Below are 13,436 nucleotides of genomic sequence, written 5' to 3'. Positions count from 1 at the left end.
CGGCCGCGGCTGCGGTCGATCGCGAATCAGTGGCGTCGCCCACAGGACAGCCTTGGGTCCTGGGCTTTACTTTTCCGACGTTCCCCTCTGGCGCGGGCCAGAGGCCTAGGATGGCTCTCCAGTCTTGGGCTGACAGGAAGGTGAGGGAAGGGCAGGTTTGAAGCCAGGAGCTAGGCCTAACTCTGCTCACAGGCTAAGAAACAGGCAGAGCAGGGCCCAGCCTGACGTCAAGCACCATGGCACGTGGGTCAGAATGGGAGCCAGGGGACCAGGACCAGACTTTCGGGGTCTTCTGAGCAATTTCATCTTCCAGTTAGCCCCCCAGTGTCTTCCTACCACCGGAGCACACCCCTTCTCTCTGGCCCTCTCATCACTTGTCCCAGCTAGAGTATGTAAGGGTTCACCCACCACCTTCCTTGACCCATCACCCCATGATCTTTGATGGAGCTTTGCTTGCAGGGATCCCCCAAGTCCCCAGGTTGTACTAGGGCCTCGGGAAGCTGTACCTGGCTGGACCCATTGCCTTTAGTGGGACCATACTGGAAGGGCCTGGGGTGGCTAGCTCTAGCTTTCACAGATGGCCTTGGCACCTAAAACAAGACACTGATGTGGGGTCTCTTAGGAACCTTTGGGGTAGCCATGACCCCTCTCTGAAGCCCTTCTGAGGCAGAAAGAGCTCTGGCACTTGCAAGGCCCTCACTCCAGCCCCCACCACCTCAGGATTCACCCCAGGGACAGGTGCTGGTGGGGAAGCAGTCACCACTTGTCACTGCCCTGGGATAATGACAGTGAGCACCATTTGCCCTTAAACTTCCGGCTTTAAGTTCCTGCTATGTTTCGGGCCCTAGCTGGCCTTGGGGCAAAAACACAGCAACCCCCCACCCCATGCACTCACACTGACTCAGGTTAGGCTAGATTGACAAATCTGACTCAGCCTCTGAGTGGGTCCCCTGACTGGGTGTGTCCCCATGATCATCTAGCCATCAGTGATGGCTTGTGAAAGGATCAAGCCTGCCTATCATCTGGTGCTGCACATGCAACTTTAACAAGTCATAGGCCCTTCAGAGACTGTTCCCCACCTTAAAAAAAGACATAACATTGTCCTTTTCCCTTCCTTCCCCTTGTGAAGATTCAAGCCTCTGTTTGGGGGAAGTGTAAGAGGATACAAGTATGATTCACAGGTGTAACATTCTTGTTATATGATGGTAATGGATTTCCCAAATTCACTGTGGTCTTGGAACCCACTGCCTGTTGTCTCCAGTCAGGGCTTATCACATACTCAAACACACACACAGCCTTTCCTGCTCTATAGCCAAGTTGGGAGAGTTAAATTTACCAGGGCACTGGGAGTAGGGTGGGGTGTTTACAGGTAACCAGGGGTAACCAGAGCTGTTTACATAGGGAGAGATTAAATACCAAGAGTAGGAAGAACAGTGCCTATTAGACAACAGAGTTGTCCTCCTGTAGGCTAGACCTCCACACCTCTCCTCCCCCTAGGACCCAGGGGAGGGAGGGAAGTGGCAGGGACTGGGGACTTGAGCAGCATCCTTTTCTGAGTGGCCTGGAAGGCGGTGGCCCAAGGCCTGCTCCCCACTCAGTCCCTGGTAACTTGATTCTCCCTTCTGTTACCAAGGCCCTCCAGAAGGCAGGCAGGGAGGGGGAAAAAAAAAAAAAAGAGTGCCTTCTGCCTCTTCCCTGGGAATCAGGCCAGGTGAAGTCTGTTTTGGCAGGGGCCAGGACCCACAGGGACAGGAAGGGCAGGGGTGGGGATCCCCACAGCAGGGAAGGCAGAGGTCGGGCATTACAGCCAGAGAATAGGAAGGCGACGACCATTTTATTTTTCCCTGGGACGCTGGTGGCTCCGGGCCTGACGCATCCCTGAGGCTTTCTTATGCTTCTGGTCCAGCACTTGGGCCATGTAGTTCTCCTGCTGCTTCTGGATCCGGTAGTCAGACACGTGATTCCTGCAATGGAGCCGTCTGGGCATGGGCTGGGGGCAGTCTAGGATAGGGGCCAGAGAGCTGGCTCCCCACTTCCATCAACAATCCCCAGGCCTGGCCCAGACCCCTCACCTGAAGATCTGTTTCTGCTGGCTGATAACTTGCTGCAACTCCTTAATCTCATTCTCTTTGCCATTAAGTATATCTTCTTGCTTTATAATGTGAGACTCAATTTCTGTGGGGGAGAGAGGCAGGGAGGAGGGGTGGTTCCCATCCTACAGGCTTCTTCCTGAGATAAGGCATTCATTCCCTAACAGGTATTTTAAGAAGTTGGCTCCCCCCACCCAGGGGTGCTCCATAAGTAGCTGCTAACACCTTAGTAAGAATGAGTTTATTATGGAGTTTTGACAGGATGGTGGCTAAGGGGCGCAATGTCTGATGTGTGTCAGTGATTTCACAACTCTGTTCTGGACCAGGTGACCCACATGAGGGCAGGCGAAGGCCCCTGCAGAGAGGTGGACAGTGCTGCCCAAAGGCAGGAGGATGAATGGCTCCTGCCCTTAACTCCTGCCAATCTTCACAAATATCGCCTCCTTGGTAAGACCCTTACCAATCTAAAAGTATCAACCCCTCTCAGTAGTTTCTATCCCTTTATCCTGCTTTCTTTTTCTTCTTAGCACTTATAGCTAACATACCATATATTTTACTCACCTATCTTCTTCCCAAGTTGGATTTATATCCATGAAATCCACAAGGATAAAGATTTTTTCAATTTACTGCTTTAACCCTAAGGCCTAAAATAGTACCTGGTACATGGATGGGACACAATGAATTTATTTGGGGAATGAATGGACAGGATACACTCTGGGGGTTTAGGACTTAAAAACATCACTTAGTTTCATCATCTCAATCCAACCAGACCTACTGAGGACCAGCTAGGTATCCAGTCCTGTGCTAGGGCTTCACAAGGGGAAAAGACAGGGTCCCCTACCTTCAAGGAGGCAGCTCCTGAAAGAGAGTTAAAACTCAGGAACTGAACAGAATAAGGCAATGTTTCAACGGTGTTAATATCGATGAGACAGTATTACTATTTTTGGCAAGTTACCTCCTTTTCTAGACCCATTTCCTCATCTGTGATGGGGACAGGAACAGCCCCTGTCCCACAGGGGTGTGAGGAGCACCCAGGGAGATAGTGTGGCAAAGCTTGCCCCCTACATTAAGTGCTCATTAGATGCAAAGATGATTTTTGTGTCTTGAATCAAAATTGAAAGTGGTTGTAGGAATCTCAGGGTGGGGGCGGGGGGGGGTGCTTCATTTATATGAACTGTCCCTTGGGGAGTCCTGGAAAATTCTTATCCTCATAGGAAGAAAATCCCACTGCCTTTAAAGGCTGGACAAACATTAACTACAACACAAACTCTAAAAATTCAGAAATGCTGAAGCAATTTAAGGTTTCAGAAGAAAAGATTTGATAAAAAATTAAGACGCGACATACAAAAGAGGAGACAAAGATGCAAGGGAAGGAAGAGAAGGAAAATGAGTTCCGTGGGTCATAGGACCAGAACTATTGAACCTTCTTCTCAAGGTCACCCAGATTGATTGACTGTGAAGTTCTTTTGGGAAAAAGCATCAGAAATTTCTGTGAATTTTTAAAATAAATGAGAGATAAATTTAAAATAAATAGCAGCCAAATGAGAGAATGGTTAGAAAAATCCCTTTGAGAAAAATAAGAAACTGTGTAAGTGTAAAAACCAAACTAAACCCACATAAAGGGAGATTGAGGGGTCGGGAGGGCATAGGCCAGGGGAAGGCTTGTGTCCCACTGGAGGTGCTTAGGACATTCTACGGGGAGGCAGCCAGGTTCCATCCCCACACACACACCTTGCACAAGTAGACACAGAGCCCTGCAGCTGTGGCTGATCTCTAGGAAATGCTTGGGCACCACCAGGAAAGAACTCTAGGTTCCTTTTAGGAAAGTTGGGGGCGTGGGGGGGGATAGGTACACGGGGAGGAAGGACTGGAGCCCAGTGGCCTTGGATGTGGAGGCAGTGAGGGGACCCCTGCCCTCACTTGGACCCCTGGGGGCCCCCACGGGAGCCCTTGCTCATACTGCCATAAGGCCTGTCAGCCCACCTAGTGAGATCAAGGTATCAGCCTGCTGGCATCTTACCAGTGAGAGTACTCACCCAGGGAGAGAGGGATGGATTGGTGGGTACAGGGTACCCAAGACTCTAGATGACACCCATCAGGAGGGACCCTGAATCTCTTTTGGACTTGGGCTCTGATCTGTGGCCTATCTAAAATCGCCTGCAATCTGTGAAGCAAATGTTCCATATGGAATTCATGTCTATTTCTTAGACTAGCTAAGGGGAATTTAGTGTTCTGGGAAACTAAAAGGGGGTTCCTGAGATCTAGGGACACTGGGTGGCTGACAGAAAATACCCCCAAACTCACAGCACCACCTTGAGCCAACAAGTGGCCATAGGCATCTGCACAGAGTGGAGATGAAAATTAATGGCCTACAGACACATGTTACTTGGCCCATACAATAGTTTTAAAATTTCTAAGTCAGTTGCCAACACTAAAAAAATCAGAAAAATTTCCATTAGAACCTGGTTTCTGGTTTCTTTTTTTAAGGATCTGCCAATACTCGGCCCCCATTCCCACGGCAGAGGCACTAAGCCCTTGAGAGGTGGCGTGGCTCTTCCTGTCACCACAGTCCCCTCTCCTCCCTGCTGGGTCCTCAACCCTGACAGTAGGGGTCAGCTCCCAAAGACGACTGTGCTTATCCTGCTGTTCGTCCTGTAACAGTTACAGGTAAAGTACGCTATTTCTGATACCCATCAAAAGTGGGAAAACAAAAGGTGGACTAAGAAGGTCTTATGTTTCAAGAAAAATGGGAGCGAGCCCGTTCCTTTATGGCCATGAAGAATATTGTACACCGACTGCTTCCCTCATTTCCGTGGCCTGCCTGGTCCCTGAAGGCCTTTGCGAAGGTGTGGCCCGCCTGGGCCTGCCTGTATCCTCAGCCGGGGGCAGAAGTTGGGGTGAAACCCTGCCCTGGATACGGGCACTGGGCTGTTAGAGAAGAGCCCATGCATGTAAGCGTGGGGGGGAGCACGGGCCTCCCGCCTACCATTGCACTTGGTGATAAGCTGGTCCTTCTTACTGGTTTCCTGCAGGGCTCTGCTCTTGACACTGGAGAGCCTGAGTGGAGAAGATAAACAGTGGGAAGGCTGACAGGCAGACTGGACCACCAACCCTTCACCCCCCCTACCAAGGCCCACTCACGCCTTTTCAAAAGCCAGCTTCTCTTTCTCCAGCTGTTTAGACAGCACCTCAACCTCTCCGAGGGCAAACTGCAACTTCTCCTCTTCCTTGGCCAGGAGGGCCTTAGTCTTGGCATGAGCAGCTTTCTCTTCCTGCAGGGGCAGCAGCAGCAGTGACCTCATTACCCCCAAGCCACCCTGGGTCTCCTAGGTTCCCTTAACCAGCTCCATTTCTCGGAGAGGCACATGGAAGCCAGGACCCAAGAAGATTTTGTCCTCACTACTGGGGCTGGAGGCTCTCAGAGCCAATACTGAATAACTGTACCCATCCAGAGGGATCCCAGAAAATGGGGGAAGATCAGGAACCTACAGAGACCATTACTTACCACCAGCTTCTTTTCCACTGCCTGGAACTCTTCTTTACTGACAAAATTTTCATCCTGGAGAACCATCTGCAACAGAGCCTGGCTCAGGGAGGGCCTGGGGCTGGAGTGGGAGGGGTGCTTTCTAGGAACCAGGACCAAGGTTAGACAGTGGGATGATACCTAGGATGAGACTTGGGCTCTGAGAAGGGAGAATTTGGTTCCACAAGATCCAGAGTCTCAGCTCTAGGTCCTACCCTCAAGGAGCAACCAGTCTGATATAGAAGATAGCTCCTGGCCAGCCCTTCTAACACGAGTGTGCTACAATGGAGAAGCACAAAGGGCTGTTGGTGCCCAGAGGCAGCCCCTAGCCTGGGGAAAGGTCAGCACTGCTTCCAGAGAAGGGGTCATCAGACAGGACATCTGACTGCTAAACAGGCGCTGGCCTGCCGGAGGAGGAACAGGGGTGGAACAGAAGTGTTCCAGACGGGAGAACATACATGGGAAGGCCAGCTTCAAAGAAAAAGAGCTGGGGTACCCTCAGGGAATTGCAGGTCATTCAGTGCCTAGAGCTGCATTCACCCATCAGAGTGAGAAACAGATGTTAGGTCATTTTTGTTTCTGAGATAGAGATATCTCAAGACCTTCTTATCAAGACAGAAAACAAAAACAGGAAAAGCATGAACCCCAGCTGCACAGGATTTTACCGTGCCCGTCCAGGTAATCTGTGGCTCCAGGGGCTTTGAACTCATGAACTAGGGTTTGATTGAGAAGGCAAACGCAAGGGGACATCAAGGGGTCGGAAGCCTTAAGTTAACATGTGCAAGGGACAAACCTGTGCTTACTGCATTCAGCATGGCGCTGCCTTAGACGCTGGGGGGTAAGAGGTGAAAGTCCATAATAGAAAAGATAGTTATAGTTTCAGTGCCTGCACCTGAGGGCCCTGGGAAGCCAGTGAGTCCAATTAGAAATGCGGAAAGTGAAGCCCAGTGAATAGACCGGGGCATAACTCCCAGGCCTTACACAACCAGGCAAAGAGGAGAAAACAACCTGACTTTGATTTAAATTCCCCAGTAAATATTCGTGAAGACCGTGCGGTTTTGGCTCGAGTGCCACCCGCCGGGACACAGCCGCGCCCCGCCTCCGCCCCACGAGAGTCTCCGTCCCGAGAGTCCGGCCCCGCCCCGCCCCGCCCCCTCCATATCGGTGTCCAGTCTGGCCTCTCCCCCAGCTTTTCTTGCTGCGTACCACGTTCCTCAGCTGATGGATCAGTTCCTCCTGAGATTCGATCACGTCCCGCAGTTGATCGAAGGCGAGACACACCGACCCCGACCCCCCCTGCGACCACCCAAGGGGCGTCGCCATCTTCTGCCCCCGCCGGCTTGTTGGAAATGGCAGCCTCTAGGCGCCTCGCTAACCGCCGCCCACCAATGAGAATGCGACGCCATAGAGCACCCTGGCAACCGGGGGGCGGAGACTCCTTGGTTAACAGGGATGGGGCCCGCCTCTTAAAGGAGCCGCTCTCGGAAAGCGCCTCTACCCTTAGGAATTTGTTTATTTTGCACACCTGTTTTATCTTGTGTTTGTCACGCAGACCTGAGGGGCAGGCGGCGCCCGGCTTATACTTCCTTAAGGAAGTGGACGGGCCTCACTTAGACAACGACTCTCTCAGCCTTCTCCCAGTGCCTGTTAAAAGCAAGATCTGCGGAGCGGTCTGTGGGAGCCTAAGGCAACCCCAGCATCTTTAACTTGACAGGCTTCCTTCTTCCGCCCTAATCTCTAGATTTCCCCCAGAGTATGAAACTCCAGCCTCTTGTGATCTCTCTTCCAAGTATGAATACACTCAGTACTTAGGTGGCCTGAACCCAAGCAATGAAGGGAAGCCCAGGAACAGGAAGGGAAAGTGATGCCACCCAAGATGAGTCCTCATACTCTGGTACCAGGCTGTTGACAGCCACACTGAACCCATATGGGACCATATCAAGGTACTGGAGAGGACCCTGGAGAGATCAGGAGAGCAGAGGAGGGGCATGAAAGTGACGGGGAACAGAGAGATAACAGAAGGATACAGTGATCTAAAGTGACCACACATCGTCACCAAATCTCTTTGGAGGGCTTTTTTTTTTTTTTTTTTTTGAAACCCAAATAAGGTTAAATAACCTTAGGAAAAATCAGAACTAATATTTACTCAGTATTATTTTGTGGCATTTATGCCTTGTTACCACTATTTCATGTGATCTTTACAATGATCTTGGGAAGTAGGATATCCTTATTTTGCAGATGAGGAAATGCACGTTCTATGAGAATCAGTAACTTGCCAAGGTCACCCAAGCTAAGAAGCTTTGGAACAGGGTTTTAACATGGGAGGTTTGATTCCAGAGTCCATGTTCTCTCTCTCTCTCTCTCTCTCTCTTTTTAAGACTAATTTATTTATTTATTTATTTTAGAGAGAAAGAGAGAGTGAGAGCACAAGCAGGAGGGGCAGAGAAGGAGAGAATCTCAAGCAAACTCTGCACCAAGTGTGGAGCCTGATGTGGGGCTCATTCTCACAACCCTGAGATCATGGTCTGAGCAAAACCAAGAGTCTGACACTTAACCAACTATACCACCCAGGTGCCCCCCAGAGTCCATATTCTTTTTTTTTTTTTAAAGACTTTAACCATTTATTCCTGAGAGACACAGAGAAACAGAGACACAGGCAGAGGTAGAAGCAGGCTCCCTGCGGGGAACTCAATGTGGGACTTGATCCCAGCACCCCAGGATCACAATCTGAGCCAAAGGCAGATGCTCAACCACTGAGCCACCCAGGTGCTCCAGAGTCCATGTTCTTAACCATGATGCTGTGTTTCATTTTTGTTAAACATAATGGATATTGAGGTTGTGGAATTTGATACCCTAAAGCAAGAAATGACTCTATTAAGAAGTTTGGAAAAAAGTATTATCAGTGACCAGGAAGGGGAACTGAAAGTTCAGGTAGGCCACTCACGCTGCTCTGCAAACTTCCTCAACGTGCCTATTTCAGGGTTGAAATCTGTGGCCTGATAAATGTGGCCATTTCTCCCAGTAGTAGCCTTTGTTTCATTTTTCTGTGTTTCATCTATCTATTCTCACATCCTTGAGAGCAAGGCTCTTTCTTTCCCTTCCTTCCTTCCTTCCTTCCTTCCTTCCTTCCTTCCTTCCTTCCTCCCTCCCTCCCTCCCTCCCTCCCTTCCTTCCTTCCTTCCTTCTTTCCTTCTTTGCTTTTGAAAGATCTATCCGTCTATTTGAGAGAGAGAGATTGAGCACGTGAGTATGGTAAGGGGCAGAGGGAGAGAGAGACACACAGTCCAGCTGACTCTGTGCTGTGGGTGGAGCCCCACGTGGGGCGGCAAGGAGCCTACTGGAGGCTGTATCTCACCACCTGGAGATCACAACCCCAGCTGAAGCCAACACTTGGACCCTCAACCGACTGTGCCACCCAGGGCCCCAAGAGAGCAAGGCTATTTCTGTTTACCAATCATAAAGGGCCTATAGGAGTACAGTCCAGTAAAATTTATGTAATGGAAATAGTCTACATCTGCACTGTCCAGTATTGCAGCCACTAGCCACATCTAGCTAGTTGTTCAGCACTTGAAACATCGCTTGTGTGACTTGAGGAATTGTTTTAAATTTTAAAGATTTTTAATTAGTTAACATTTAAAAAATTTTTTTAAGTCATGAGAACACAGAGAGAGGCAGAAACATAAGCAGAGGGAGAAGCAGGCTCCATGCAGGGAGCCTGATGTAGGACTCGATCCTGGGACTCCAGGATCACACCCTGAGCCAAAGGCAGATATTTAGCTGCTGAGCCACCCAGGCATCCCTAAAATTAAAATTTCTTAAAGATTTTTTATTTAATCATTTGAGAGAGAGAGCACAGTGGGAAAGGCAGAGGGAGAGGGAGAAGCAGACTCCCTGCTGAGCTGGGAGCCCAGCTCAGGGCTCTATCCCAGGACCCCAAGATCACGACCTGAATCATAGGCAGATGCTCAACCATCTGAGCCACCCAGGTGCCCCTAAAATTAAAATTTAAATAGCCATAGTAATTAGTGGTACTGTGTTGGACAGCATGAGCCTAGAAGGTGCTGTGTGGCTTGTGTGCCTCAGCATGGAGCTGCCTTGAAATTTTGTCTATCAAATAGGAGTATTCATCTGAATCAGTCTGGACAAAGCTGGACATTCCTATGGGGCAGATCACTGGATTTTCCCCTTGACCTGTGTCCTCTCTGTTAAGTCTTTCATGCAGTGCTACTTGGATGTCCCTTGCCATTCATGTTCACCTCCGGAAGCTGGAATAGACTGCCCTCCAGGGCAAAACTCTGGAATGTAGTAGTTTCCACCAGCCAGTTCCCTGGGGATAGGAGATTATGAGCAAGGGAGAACCTTTGGTCTGCATCCTGCATACCAGCATGAAGGATGGTCACCCTGGTTGGGGACTGCCACAGACTCCCACTCTTTATGTCAGCAAATACTACAGGCTCCTGGCCTGAGTCAGGGTTCAGTGAGGGTCAGCATAACATGACATCACAAACAGCTCTGTGATCCTGACCGGGGAAGTGTTGCCTTTCTGCACAGGGTTGTCATTCTGATTGATGTTCCCATTATCTACTGCTGTATAATGACCCACCCAAAATTTACAGCTTAAAAAAAAAATCATTTTGCTCAAGAATCTACAATTTGGGCAGAGTTCAGTAGTAAAAGCTCATCTCTGCTCCATATTGTTTCATCTGGGATTTTTGGTGGGGAGGAGGAGAGGAAAGGTGCTGAGGCTAGAAATTCTACTTCCAAGATGGCTCACTTACATAACTGGCAAGCTGGGAGCTCATTTGAGGCTGAGAACCAAGGTTCTTATTCCTCTCCGTGGGCTATTTGGATTTTCTTATAACGTGGTGATTAGGCTTAAGAGAAAACATCCGAAGTGATGGGAAATGGAAGATGGCCATTTTCTTGAGGTTTGGGCCTAAACACTGGCACAGTGTAATTTCTTCTATATTCTACTTGTTAGGGAGCCTCGGAGTTCAGATTCAAGAAGGAACACCTGTTGAAACTAGTTTCAAAGAATTTGGGCTGCACTTCCAGTGGAAGTCCTGGCAGATGACATCATTTCCTCAAGGTTCAGCTCAGATAAGACCAGAATGAAACTCAGTCTAGTGGGGTTCCATCAAATAAATACCCACTTACATCCCAAAGTAAGCCATTGTTTAAATGACATTATAGCTGTGGCAGGTGCTAAGAAAGAGAGGAATGGTGGGTTTTTGTTTTTTTAAATAGGCTTCATGCCCAACATGGGGTTGAATAGATGACCCTGTGATTAAGAGCCACATTCTCTGTCTACAAGCCAGCCAAATGCCCTAGAATGAGAGTATTTTAAAGGGAGATTTTTGCCAAATCTGGGGTGTCGAGGAAGGCTTCTATGAGGAAGTGGGACGTTTGTGCTGAAACCTATTAAGATTACCCAGAGGTACTTAACAAAAAAGGTAGAGGCAGGTGAGTTGGAAAGGGTTCCAGAAAGGTCTCTGGGCAAAAGGGGTTAGCAGAATGTAGTCATTAAAAGGTTAGTATGGAGCAAAGAAAAGGATGTACAGTGCAAGAAGGGTCCATGGCCAGAAACTTGGTAAATCTTAAGTGTTAGGCCATGCTAAGAACTTTATGGTTTGGGATCCCTGGGTGGCGCAGCAGTTTGGCGCCTGCCTTTGGCCCAGGGCGCCATCCTGGAGACCTGGGATCGAATCCCACGTCGGGCTCCCGGTGCATGGAGTCTGCCTGTGTCTCTGCCTCTCTCTCTCTCCCTGTGACTATCATAAATAAATAAAAATTAAAAAAAAAAGAACTTTATGGTTTTTATTCTGGGAGCAAAAGAAACCTACTCAATATTTTAGGCAAGAGGATGACATAAATTTATGCTCTGAAAAGATCTCTCTGGTTGCAATAAGGTGTACAGACTGGGGGTGGCCCTGAATAGATGCATAGAAACTACTTATACTTGAGAAGCTATTATAGTTTTGGAGCACCTGGCTGGCTCAGTCAGCAGAGCATGCAGCTCTTGGTCTCAGGGTTGTGAATCTGAGCCCCATAATGGGTGTATAGATTACTTAAACTTTTTTTTTTAAGATTTTATTTATTCCTTCATGAGAGAGACAGAGACAGAAACACAGGCAGAGGGATGAGAAGCAGGCTCCATGCAGGGAGCCCAATGTGGGACTGATCCTGGGAATCCGGGATCAATCCCTGAGCCAAAGGCAAACGCTCAACTGCTGAGCCACCCAGGCGCCCCTACTTAAATAAACTTAAAAAAAAAAAAAAAAAAGGAAACTATTGCAGGGTTTTTTTTTTTAAGATTTATTTAATTGAGAGAGCCAGTGCAGGGGGGAGGGGCAGAGGGAGAGAGTCACAAGCAGACTCAGTGCTAAGTGCAGAGCTCTAAAACGGGCTTGATATCACAACCCTAAGATAAAACCTGAATGGAAGGGATCCCTGGGTGGCGCAGTGGTTTGGCGCCTGCCATTGGCCCAGGGCGTGATCCTGGAGACCCGGGATCGAATTCCACGTCGGGCATCCCGGTGCATGGAGCCTGCTTCTCCCTCTGCCTGTGTCTCTGCCCACCCCCCCCCCCCCGTGTGTGTGACAATCATAAATAAATAAAAATTTAAAAAAAAAACCCTGAATGGAAACCAAGAGTCAGGGGCTTGACCAGCTGTGCCCTCCAGGCATCTGGAAGCTATTGCAGTTTTTATCAGAAAAAGTGGCTGGTAGTTTTGGAGTCAGAAGGTCAGAGGAGATGAAGAGACTAGTTGGACTTAGGATGTTCTGGAGGTCAAAATGATAGGATTTAATGAAGGAGGGGGATACGGGAAAAAGAGAGCCAGCATGTTCTTGTTGTCTACTGCTGCAAACAAACAACCATAAAATGTCATGACTTAAAACAGTAACCATAATTGGGAGGCTGGGTAACTATGTGATGGGCACTAAGGAGGGCCTTTGATGGGATGAGTACTGGGTGTTATACTATAGGTTGGCAAATTGAATTTAAGTAGTAAGGAAAAACCAGTAACCATATTATCATTTGCTCATGATTCTGCAGCTTGAACAGGGCTTGGACAGATCATTTCCATCCTGCTTGTCAGCTTGGGTGGCCTATGCAGCTCGGCTTGGATTTTCTGTCTGGGTTCTCAGTTCTTGCTACCAGCTCAGTTGTTTGGTTCTCCTCTGCATGGTTTCTCCATGTGCTTAGCTTATTGCTCTCAGGATGGTTGGACTTACATGGCAGCTGGCTTCCCCTAAGGGCAAAAATGGAAGCTGCTAGTTTTGCACATTCTGTTGGTTAAAGATCAAAGGCCAGTCCAGATTAGAAAGGGGACTACACCAGGGCACAAATATTATGTGTGGCCCTTTGGGGGGATACCAAAAGAAGTCTAGCATGCAGAGTTTCCTAGCTTTCTGACTCACACTTGGATGGATGGTGATGCTATTCACAGAAATGGGAGCATCGAGTGTGGCTTCCTTTTTCTGTTGAAAAAAAAAAAAAAGGACTGCCTTCTGTAAGAAGGGTGGTTATATTTCAAGTCTCTATTCCTCAAAATTGCTTTCACTGAATCCTCATTCTGAATGAAAGTCCTCTGTTATAGCTCCCCAAGCTTTCCTCGGTTTCCCCTTTGACACTCATCCCACTGGGGAGCATTGTCTAAAGTTAGCTTCCATCTCAGACATGAGCTGCAGGAGTCTGGGTCTCACTTGTTCCCCATTCCCCAGCCCAAAACTCAGCCCACCTGACACACAGTACATTCTCCATCTTTGATGAACTGAATCTCATCTCCATCTTTTCCCAAATGAAAGGTATTATTTTGAAC

The 13,436-nt window shown here is 48.7% G+C and overlaps 1 protein-coding gene across 1 annotated transcript; it reads right to left on the bottom strand.

The window, feature by feature from the left end:
• Positions 1–135: 135 nt before the first annotated feature.
• SPATA24 (spermatogenesis associated 24) lies at positions 136–6,978 on the bottom strand. Its single transcript, XM_055331104.1, has 6 exons — positions 6,820–6,978; positions 5,596–5,661; positions 5,232–5,362; positions 5,077–5,147; positions 2,073–2,175; positions 136–1,964 (listed from the first exon to the last, which is right to left on the bottom strand). Exons 1-6 carry the CDS (start codon positions 6,934–6,936, stop codon positions 1,835–1,837), a joined length of 618 nt encoding a protein of 205 aa, XP_055187079.1. The 5' UTR covers positions 6,937–6,978; the 3' UTR covers positions 136–1,834.
• Between the last annotated feature and the right edge of the window lie 6,458 nt (positions 6,979–13,436).

The sequence above is a fragment of the Nyctereutes procyonoides genome, unplaced genomic scaffold (genome assembly GCF_905146905.1).
Source record: "Nyctereutes procyonoides isolate TBG_1078 unplaced genomic scaffold, NYPRO_anot_genome, whole genome shotgun sequence".
NCBI lineage: Eukaryota > Metazoa > Chordata > Mammalia > Carnivora > Canidae > Nyctereutes > Nyctereutes procyonoides.
Note: the sequence above shows the minus strand (reverse complement) of the source record. Positions and strands in the feature narration are given on the sequence as shown.